This window comes from Triticum dicoccoides, chromosome 3A (assembly GCF_002162155.2).
Source record: "Triticum dicoccoides isolate Atlit2015 ecotype Zavitan chromosome 3A, WEW_v2.0, whole genome shotgun sequence".
Lineage (NCBI taxonomy): Eukaryota > Viridiplantae > Streptophyta > Magnoliopsida > Poales > Poaceae > Triticum > Triticum dicoccoides.
This window is the reverse complement of record NC_041384.1, coordinates 741,437,344-741,448,636: the sequence shown is the minus strand read 5'-3', so window position 1 is coordinate 741,448,636 and position 11,293 is coordinate 741,437,344. Positions and strand designations below refer to the sequence as shown.

At 41.6% G+C, this 11,293-nt stretch overlaps 1 protein-coding gene and 1 pseudogene across 1 annotated transcript; one reads left to right on the top strand and one right to left on the bottom strand.

Annotated features, from left to right (window-relative positions):
• Positions 1-3,544: 3,544 nt before the first annotated feature.
• On the bottom strand, positions 3,545-5,842 carry LOC119273592 (probable ascorbate-specific transmembrane electron transporter 1). Its single transcript, XM_037554704.1, has 4 exons — positions 5,678-5,842; positions 5,321-5,369; positions 3,931-4,130; positions 3,545-3,802 (listed from the first exon to the last, which is right to left on the bottom strand). The coding sequence occupies exons 1-4, from the start codon at positions 5,840-5,842 to the stop codon at positions 3,545-3,547; spliced, it is 672 nt and encodes a 223-aa protein (XP_037410601.1).
• A 595-nt stretch (positions 5,843-6,437) lies between these two features.
• The window catches only part of LOC119273202, a 13,058-nt pseudogene continuing 8,202 nt past the window's right edge, over positions 6,438-11,293 (top strand).

Below are 11,293 nucleotides of genomic sequence, written 5' to 3'. Positions count from 1 at the left end.
TGAATTGCTGCTCATATGCAGACTTGGCCGAGTAGTTCCCATTGGCCGAGATGTTCTAAATGATCTTATCCTCCTCCCCATTTATGCGGAATTGCTGAATTTTATGCCAAAGAGAAACAAATGCCTGCAGCAGTTCAGCCGAGGCCATGCGCTTTAGCCCCTTCATCCATCCACCCTCGCGAATAGCATCAGCCACTGAAATCATCTTGTGTCTCGCAATGTTATAGAGGCCAGGTGCCAATTCCATAGGTGCCACTCCATCCAGCCAACGATCAGTCCAAAAAGTGGTCCTCGCTCCATTTCCAACAATAATTTTTGTGCATGACTGAAAGAGTTGTTGATCAGCAGCGTCACACGGTGTAGGAGCCCCCTTCCACGGTCTATCTGTATCGTCCCACTCAAATCAGGGCCAGCGCAGCCGCAGGGCCGTGCTGAAGGCGGAGAGGTTTTTGATGCCTAGTCCTCCAACTGCTTTGGGTGCGCAGATTCGCTTCCAATTCACCAAACATTTGCCCCCATGAGCTTCCTCGTCGGCATTCCACAGAAAGTTTCTTCTTAGTTTGTCAAAAAAAAAAAAATGAACCACTTGTAAGGTGCAAAGATCGTCAGAAAGAAGGTCACCGTGCTAGTGACCACCGAATTGATGAGAGCCAGCCTCCCGGTTCGGGGGTCACAATGAGTTGGCTCTCGCGTCGCCCCTCTCGGGCGGCATGGGAGCGACCCAAACCCTATCTGCCGCCACCTCTCTTCCCTCCTCCGCCCCCTCCTGCCACCCGAGGATCCCGTTGTCTGTTGCATGTCTACCGGTGAAGGAGGGAGTAAAAACAAAGCTATGTGCGATGAATTCCAAAGAGAAAAACTGTGTGTCCTCAAAGCAAAAGAAAAACAAAGCTATGTTGGATCCTCCTGTATGATGCATGTATTACAAAAAAGCTACGTGCCCTCAAAGAAAAAAAGAAGTATGTTGGACCTTCCTATATGCATGCATGCATTCTTCCTATATGCATGCTATGTGCCGGCACTAGCATACATATCTGTGTGTTGGAACAGAAGAAGTGTCGGTGACTATGAAGGTCGGCCCGTCCACCCCACCAACAAGTCGGTGCTGTTTCCTCCCGAGAATCTTAGACACATCTTTGATGGCAGGAACTCACGAGTATTTAGGTAGTTAGAAACAAACATTGCGCCATGCAAAAGTAGATGATGCAGAAGTAAAGTTGACGTACAAAATGTGATATCACATAGATTATAAATCTCATGACCCAGCTATTTGATCAATCAAGCATCCAATTGTCATGAATGTAGATATCTAACTAAGTGACTCATGCATTTGAGAGATGATATTTAATACGTCTTATTCTATTTTTTTTGAGTTTACACTTATTAGATAGACATTTTAAATTAGAGAAAACCTTATACCAAAAAGCAATGGCCTTCTATATAATATGGGATAGAAGGCAGGTCACAATTGGACTTGAAACTGTATGGTGTGTAGACAAGGTACATGGTCATGTTCAAGTAGAACACTTCTATCTTAGGCCTTCTATATAATGTAGAGTAGACACACGACGTATCATACGTATATAGCAACATAATAGCACATGTGAACAAGGAAAGCCAACAAGTGCTCGGATAATCGGTGTGAGGTATTGTAGTGGTATCATGGAGAGAAGCTCTCGTAGTCATGCGCCAGGGATGTAGCTGAGTCGATGACCTCGTTAACAATCTTGGTGTCGTGGCTAGTGTGATTACTTGGTCCTTTATAGATCTTTATGTGCATCAAATTATTAAGCACCTCCCCCATCCATGTCCTCCTCAACTCCTTTACATGATTTGTGCTCCGCTTTGCCACCACCAAATACATCAGTGCTATGCTATAATTGTGGCGGCAACTAACCCATCACTAACTCTGGTCTTTCGTTTTTTATTGTATACCCTACAATCATGGCCTACGCGAGGCATGACATTCTCCTACATGCCTCTGATCCTAAATGATATGCCAACCTTCGCAATCCGCCAACAGAGGTGGGCACTAGGCGGATCAGCTTAGCTTTGGACCTCCACAAATTCCGTTTACAAGTCACCAAGAAGACTCCAACCTTGCTCATTAGCAATCATGGAGCACCCAATGCAGCTTGTCCATGGAGAGGGCGAAGAAAATATCCGACCGTGCTCTTCCAGCCCCTTGGGTACGCGTTAAAGGCCATTCCTCGACCAGCAAGTGCAAAAGTCCATACACCGATAGGTTCCACTTGACCACATTCCCCGTGCCCATATCAGGATTTGTACGACTCCATCTCGAGTCCGGCTACTTCAGGTTGGGATTCGGTGATCGGTGGTAGAAAACTAAGTGTATGACTTAGGATAGTCGGGGACCATTGCCGAGGATTAAAAAGATCAGACATATTTTATTATTCCTAGGAGCTTCTAGTCATGTAATGGAAACTCTTGCTTTTGTACAGCCAGAGCTTTGAAAGGAAATCAACAAATTAAAGGACCCAAACTCGTTTTTTAAATAAAGAGAACCCAAACTCGCGTATGTAGGAACTTGATCCCGATTGGCTGGATTGTACATTCTCTCTCCTAACCAAGTTGGCAAGGCTCACTCGTTGCCATAGGGTCTAAACTCGGGGACCAAAGGCTCTCGTTGTATACTTGAGTGTAGCAACATAAAGGACTGCTCATGTTTTGTGGTGAATTTGTACAACCTTTTTGCAGAGTGTCAACCAAATCGATTTGTCCTCCTTTTCTAAAAAATCGATTTGTCCTGCCACTCTCCGCATGTAATTAGGTTGGCTGAGATCTCAAGCAAATGTGGGATATATTATCTGATTTCAAAAGGTTTCACAAAACCATTATGGTTGTGCGCACATCGGTTCATAAGTGGAATTTTGGGACATAGTTAATGACGTGTGGACACATCCTTGTGTTCTACTCTAACACAATATATCTATTGTACTTTCAAAGTAGGTTGCCGAAGATATTTTTAGAAACCTATGGCAATACTTTAGAGGCAAAATGAGCTTTAAGGAAATAAACCCGTAGAGCCTTTTTCTTGACTAATCCTTTTGAATGTACTCGCATTACTGTTAACCTTTCGGTGTAACTTGTGAGTACATTCATATACTAATCTGCAACCTGTTATGTGCAGAAAACTACGATGAAGACGTCGAGCACAGAGTAGAACCAACGACCTCCACCCAACTAGCCTGTGGTGTTGGTATGACTCCTTGCATAGAGTACTTTTGGGACTTCCACTATTATTTGAACCAGCCTACGGGCAGAGTGATGCAATAAATACGCTGGATCTGCATTTTGATGGACTATATAAATGACGTGTGGTTCTTATACTACTACTGCAGCTACTACTACCACGAGACACCAACCATACTAGACATGTAAAAACATGTGAAAGTTTTCTGATTGGACGCTTTACATTTGCTCATTAAGTGAGATCCACCGATGAATAATTAAGTCAGCAATTCTTTTTCTTCTCCACCTGACAGATGCCTAGGCTGCACCATACTCCGCAAGCTGCAGTAAGCTAGTATCTTGACGGAAGGATGACGGCTAGGACAACGGTAACACCAAACACGAAGATGGAGATCCCAAGGAAGTTGATGACGAACGCCTCGCTTGGATAGTCGTTGCCGGGGAAGATGTACTTGGCGAGGCCGGTCTCAGCGGTGCAGACGGCCATGAGGAAGATGACGATGCCGAAGAAGATGTGCCACGGCGCGTAGTCTGCCCTCATGGTCATCATAGCCCCAGGGAACACAAAGTACACGAAAGCCACCAGCCACTGCACAACCAACCACGATCGACACGTCCATGAACTAAGCAAGTATTTTTGAACTGTGATATACTGAAATGACTTGTTTATGTTGTTTGAAATTTAAAGGAATGACAAGATGCAATTGATTGGCATACCTGAAGGGCATAGAGGCCGATGGTGGCTATTCCCAGCCAGGAATGCAAGGAGTGGATGTCAGGGAGGCCGGCGTCGCGGTGGAACTTGACGGCAGCGTACAACCCGACGGCTGCGAAGCCCAGGGAAAGCAGATGCAGCAAAAGGTGCACCGCCTTCCTTGCCGCACGCGGGCCCAGCACGATCCTGTACGCCATCACCGCTGCACATCAATCGTCCAATGCAAGCTATCTTGGTGAGCCTTTTTAGTTTGGAGGAAACAAAACATCATATGATTGAACAGTACATGAATATAATAGAATGATGCAGTTGCCGAAATGAGGAATTGCCTCGACTTATTTCTACACAAAAATGATATTTGATTATTTTTTTAAGATAAAGAGAAAGATATTTGAATCAATATGCAGTTCCCTTTAATATCCAAGTTGCGAGTTAGATAATAGGCAGTTTTTGTGGTTCTATCTAGATGTCTCTTTTACAATTAACTTTCTAGTTTGCCTGTTTAATTAGTAGGCTAGTCTTTTGAGCTATGTTGAGCTGATGTTTAGTGTTAACAGGTTTCATCTTGTGGAAGGTGTTCCGATATCAAAAGAACTATTTCGATATCGAACACGTTCAATGGATTTCTTGTTAATGCTCCAGCCCCCCCACCCCCTCACCCTCTTTTTTTGACGGGAAGGCCTTCACGGCTAGCTTTATTAATCAATCACACTTACATCGTTTGCTAGGAATTTAACAATAAACTCAGGGGGTGCACCTACCCACACAGAGGGAAAATTCGTACTTCCCCAACTAGTTAGCTCATGAGCAACTACATTTGAATCTTGATTACAATTCTCAATAGTTACCTTCTCGAACTCACGAAGCAAGAATCTACATTCTTCTAAAACTGGGGCTGCCACCATAGCATGACCTTCGTTCATCCGTAGGGCATCAACCACCACAATATTATCCATTCTCAGCATCACATTGTTGCATCCTAGGCTTTGGAGAAACTTTAGGCCTTCTAACAGGGCTGCAGCTTCCGTCGAGACGACATCCGGGATTTGCATGAGATAAGCTGTAGATGCCCCGACGAATTTCCCGCGACTGTCTCTCTCTATTGCTCAACACCCGCCTATATGATCTTCAAAAGGAATCCCCCCCCCCCTCGCCCTCTTTGTTGGTTGGTGTAACAAACATTATATTTCAATTAAGCAAGTAATGGAAAGAGGGTTGACCCGGTTGGAAAAAAAATGTAGTTTCCTCTAAAAACGTAAGAAACGAACAGTATCACCGAGAAAATATTGTGCTTGTTTCCTACAAACTGAATGCATCTACATGGACCTTTCCTTTTAAATCCTCATTCCTACAATTTTTCCTGTGAATATCCTCCAGATTGAATGAGTTTACCTTCTCCGGTGCAAATGACAAGGCCGATTACCATGAAGAGGGGGTGAGCCTATCAAAATAAAATAGACAAAGCATCATTATGACTTTTCCAATGCATTGGTTCTTAGATGAGTTGCTAAGTGCATTAAAAACCTTACGAACAAATCTCTAGTAAAAACACTATTTGCAAAAAAAATATTATTGTATGCCACTTTTTTAGCTAAACCCGCCAACAAGAAGCTAAACCAAAGTGGAATTTAGTCCCTATCTGGTGTGTTCAGAAAATATGATTTTCTCACTTAGGTCCAGATCGGCAGAGTTGTGCATATCTCGGCCAAACATATCCCCTCGAGAGTTGAGCAGAGTTGTGAGTTTTACCGTGTAAACCAGCTGAGGGATAGAGCCCATCTCCCAGGTGACGCCCTCCCTGAAGTGCAGCACCCATACGAGGGTGAGCGTGAAGACGGCAGCGGCGAGCAGCTGCGCCACGACAATCATCGGCAGCGCTGTGAGCCGGAAGCTGGCGCCGCTCTTGACCGGCATGGCTTCCCTGTCACTTACTCACTTGGCACGGACGTCGCCGGCACGGCAACAAGCCGATTAGTGTCACGGCAACAGAGGTGTGCTAGTACCAAAATAGTCTCTGCGTAGCGCAAGCTCGACGAAGGGTGGTTAAATAGAGGGCGCGTGCGGGTGGAGGAGCATCCAAGGCAGAGCCGGGTCAAGGGACAACTTTTCTGCGTGTGTGCGGTTTTGGCCATTTGGCCGGCCCGCGAGCTGGAATAGCAGGTGAATGTATTTTCTTTTCTTTTCTTGCTGTCTGGTTGTGTTTGGTGTGACCGTCGTCTGGTGTTTGGACGGCAGAGAAACAGCAACTGACAACCAGGTAAGACAAGAAGAATGGTGATGGTTTGATCGACAAACGTTGGGCCAACACAAGCTGTTGGAATATCTCGACGACACCGGCTGCCACGCGCTATTCGTAAGGCCGTACCAGGCGTTTTTTCCCCATTGACGCAGACAAGTTTGCACCCATCCATATCGCAACTGCGTATACATTCAGGTCATACATCCTGGAATTAGTAATTGAACTGCCCGTAGAGAGTTCAATGTATAGGTATGTATGACCTCGGTAACGATGGCAAGCAAGAGGACAACCTCGGGCAACCTGAAAGTGAGTTCCGGCGACCTCCTTGCTAATTTAGTAGCGGCAAATCGGCCCAAGTCAAAGACGAAAAAAAGACATAATTTATTTAACACTTTAGCGATATTCCTGCTGTCATCTGAACTCTCTTCTAGGGTTTCCCCGCCTCTCGTGGCGCCGCCGTGGGTCCGCCTTGGACCATGGAGGCGTGGGGGATCCCGGCCCTTGCTGGCGGGGGCGCTCCGTTTTTAGTTGCTTTTCAGAGTTTTGTTTGGGTTTATGCCATGCTCAACAAGACGAGGCGGCGACGGCTTCTTAAAGATGAAATAAGGTTTTCCTCGCCTAGGCCCAATCTCGGTGATGCTTCAAGCAGTGGTGGAGACAAGGGGGGCGAGCAGGGGCATGGCCCCCCTATCGATTGACCAAACATCGAGTAGGAGGTACTGGTTGATTAGCAATATTATTCACATTTTTTAGACAATCCGATACTATTCACGTAAAGAACATCACACTATCTGCTAATCTCTCTCAATTCTCATCGTGTATGGTTATAATCAGATTTTAATTATTTTTGTTTGCATTGCTGCGCTAGGGCCTAGGCACACACAATCCTGAGAAATCGCGGGCATGTTAACGATGACCAGCTGATCTACCTCGACTTAGCGGCAAAGGGCACTAGCAGGGGCTGGATTTGATTTTCTAGGTATTCCCTAATATAACAACAAAATTTCATAATACAACCAGTGATGATTTGTCAGTCAAACCTATATAATTGCAAGCTAATGCCAATTGTTTCGTTATACAATGACCATTCTTGCTTGTATATTTCAATTTTTCTTATGATATTTTTTGCAAGGTATTTTATGTCATGCATTGCTTGATGCAGAGGCCGTGGTTATCCCCCGTTTCAAAAAAAAATCATGTCATATTTTGGAGTAGTTCAATTGTCAACTTCGCCTACTCGGTGCGCATGTGAAATTATTGACCTATATTATTTGTTGCTAGACACCCACTCCCGCTACAAAAAAAAGTGTGTTTCTAGGCATGAAATGTGAATGATACTTGGATACAAAACTATTGGGTAGGTTTTTTAGGCAAATTGTTTTGGCTTCAAAGTAGTCTGGCCCCCTATGTCTAAATTCTTCCGCCCCTGGCTTCAAGTGTTGTCGGAGGGCTTGTGGAGGTGTGTCTCCGTAGGATCTTGTGAGATCCGGTCGGCATTTGTCTTCGGAGGATCCGTCTGGATCTGGTCTTCGTTCATCTACGTCTCCCTGTCTGCAGGTTGGATCCTTCTGATCTACACTTCTCTTCATCAATAACGGTTGTTATTCTGGTGTGCAGGTTTACAGGGCCTTAGCATGACGACTTCAAGGTTCTCTACTAAAACAATGTTTTCCCGGCTTGATGAGGGAGGGGCGATGACTGCGGCGCGACTTTGGCTCACTCCTGTGCTTGTAGTCGTCGTTTGGTGGTCCACGGACCTGGATGTAAATTTTATTTCTAGTGTTCTTTGTACTACCTTGATAGTTGATAAATAGAACAGAAGTTTTCTCGCAAAATAAACTTTAGCTATATGTAAATGGGCTGTTTTTAAAATTTAGGTAAGTCAATTTTTCTGACCGTTGAAGCATGTTACTTGTTGCCTGTTTTTTTAGTCGGGTTTCCTTTCTTATGGGTATTTTAGGATGTTGGATGAGTGTAAATGTATACACGCAGGTACCACACAATTAGTATCTAGATTACACTACAGTGTAATTATTATTATTATCATTATTATTATTATTATACACTTACTCTTTGCATACAAAAAGTGCAATTTTAGTGCACTGTTGTGTGCAAGATTTGTTAGTTTTTATTTAATTTTCTTTCTTATTAAAGGGTAAGGAGGTATGGATGGAAACTTCATTTTTTCAATTTTCTTTCTTCTTTAAGGGTAATAGTTATGCCACTAATTTTTTTTAGAAAGCATTTTTTTGCTAAAATTCCACTATTATATGATTACTTGCATGTTATAAAAAATCACAATTTATGTGCAAATTGTAGGCAAAAAATTTAATTGTATGTATTAAGTTTAAACTTGCTTTATTTTTAAAGAGTAACACAAATGTCACTAATTTATTTTTTCTTTTAATTTTTTGTGTGTGTCTAAGTATACACGCAAGTACTATACTCGTGTGTGTGTGTGTGTGTGTGTGTGTGTGTGTGTGTGTGTGTGTGTGTGTGTGTGTAAATCGTACAGTTTGCGAAAATCCGTAAGTCCCTTCTAGTCCCAAGCTCCAATATATTCCGAAAAATGAAAATTTCAAAAGAATCTGAAATGTTTTTGGTGCAAATTTCACAAGTGTTCTCAGTGCTTTGAAATTTTCATCCTGAAACAACATTTGTCGAAGTCATGGAAAGAAAACAAAATCAACACTACAAGAATGCTTTTGAATATACCATTTCTGAAACATCGATTTTACTTTTTTACCATGACTTCTAGAAATGTCATTTTATGAGAAGTTTTTGCCAGCACACGAAATCTTTGTGAAAGTTTGCACCGAAATTTTTTCAGAATGTTTTGAATTTTCTTACTTTTTAATTTCACTGTTCAATAGGGAGCATTTGAGCTCAGGAGTAGATACTCCACGTCCGCGGACACTGCACTGTTATAGGCTTCCTTGCATATTAGAAAATGCGTATTTTTAGCATAAAATTGTGTGCATTGTTTCTTCTTCTTAATGGGTAAAACTAATGCCACTAATTCATTCTTTCTTAGAAAGTTCATTATTTTGAGTTTTTTGAGTTTTTGTTACATTTTACTTTCTTGTATAAGGGTAATATCAATTATGCTAATTCATTCCTTCTTAGAATATTTTTTTATTAGTGATAAATGCGCTACTATATGTTTATTCTTGCATATTATGAGATCTCGTATTTTTGTGCTAATTGTGTGCAAATTTGGTCATTATTTGTTTTTATTGTTTTTCTTTTATTTCTTTTAAAGGAGTAATACCAATGCCAATAATTCATTCTTCACTAGAAAGGTTTATTTCTTGTGTTTAAGTTTATTTTTTTCACTCATTTTTTTCTTTGTTTTACAAGGTATTTGGTCAAATTTTGCTATGTTTCAGGCCAACACAAAGTATCTGTTGGGATTCTATTTCTGCAAAGGGAAAAATGGTCATCTAGGAAAAGATTGATAACATTTGTTGTTAGTCAATTTTTCAATACTAATGCACCGAGAGAAAATTTGACTAACCCAAATTGTTTTTAGGCGATTGTCCCTACTTGGACGCTTTACTTAATATACTATTGTTTGCTCTCACTTTATTAGTTTGGCCTTATATTTCACATTGCATCTTTTTCTCTTTTGGCTACCTATAAGTTTTCTCATGACCTCTCTATGGGAAAGTTTTGTGTTCAATTTGTAGGGACGGAGGGGAGGGGGAGAGAGAGAGGTCAAAAAATATTAATTAACTCTCAGTTAATGGTATTTTTTGTTCAATACTCTCTAGAATCCTTGATATTCCAAAGTAATGTCTAGTCTATTGCTTCATCCATCTAATCTAGACTTCTAACAATGAGACGGCATGCTGAACGCATTGAAAAAGAGCCCCTCCGGTAGGCTCTTTGATGACCCACAATTATAGGGGATCAATCGTAGTCCTTTTGATAAATAAGAGTGTCGAACCCAATGAGGAGCAGAAGGAAATGACAAGCGGTTTTCAACAAAGTATTTTCTGCAAGCACTGAAATTATAAGTAACGAGTAGTTTGATAGCAAGATAATTTGTAACGAGCAACTAACGATAATAGTAACAAAAGTGCAGCAAGGTAGCCCAATCCTTTTGAGGCAAAGGAAAGTCCAAAACGGTATCTTATGATAAGCAAAGCGTTCTTGAGGGTACACGGAAATTTTGTCTAGTCACTTTCATCATGTTGGTTTCATTTAATTTGTGTTCACTACTTTGATAATTTGATATGTGGGTTGTCCGATGCTTAGGTGCTATTCTTACTTGAACAAACCTCCTACTTATGATTAACCCCCTCGAAGGCATCCGCAAACACGAGAAATTTATTAAGAATAACATCTAACCATAGTACTCCCTTCATTTTTATATACAAGGCCACAAACTCAAACTACAGGTACCAGTGTAAAATTTATTGTCTGCTTTGAAAGTCAGCTTTTTTCGTTTACTGGGATCATTAATACCCCACATGCATGCAAGAAAACTGAGTGGAGGAATTAGCTGACTCCCATTATGACTGCATGCATGCAACTATTAAACAAGTTGCTAGTACGAGAAAATATCATTATTTTTGCCTCGATTACTGTTGGTGGCCTTGTATAGATGCAAAACGTATATTCCATAGTGGCCTTGTATATAAAAATGGAGGGAGTATTAAACTTTTGGATCAAAATCAGTCTCTTACGGAATAGCGCATAAACTAGGGTTTAAGCTTCTGTCACTCTCGCAACCCATCATCTAATAACTACTCCACAATGCATTCCCTAAGGCCCAAATATGGTAAAGTGTCATGTAATCGACGTTCACATGACACCAATAAGAGAATCACAACATACATACCATCAAAATATCGAACATATATAAAGTTCACATGATTACTTGCAACAAGATTTCTCCCGTGACCTCAAGAACAAAAGTAACTACTCACAAATGATAATCATGCTCAAGATCAGAGGGGTATTAAATAGCATAATGAATCTGAACATATAATCTTTCACCAAATAAACCATATAGTAATCAACTACAAGATGTAATCAAGACTACTAGTCGTCCACAAGTACTAATCAATAGTTCCGGTACAAAGATTGAACACAAGAGATGAACTAGGGTTTGAGAGGAG

Coding starts and splice junctions, on each gene's coding strand:
- LOC119273592 (XM_037554704.1), bottom strand. CDS start 5,842: ATGCCGGTCAAGAGCGGCGCCAGCTTCCGGCTCACAGCGCTGCCGATG. Junction 5,370..5,677: donor TCCCTCAGCTGGTTTACACG/GTAAAACTCACA, acceptor TTATTTTGATAG/GCTCACCCCCTCTTCATGGT. Junction 3,803..3,930: donor TCGGCCTCTATGCCCTTCAG/GTATGCCAATCA, acceptor TTGGTTGTGCAG/TGGCTGGTGGCTTTCGTGTA.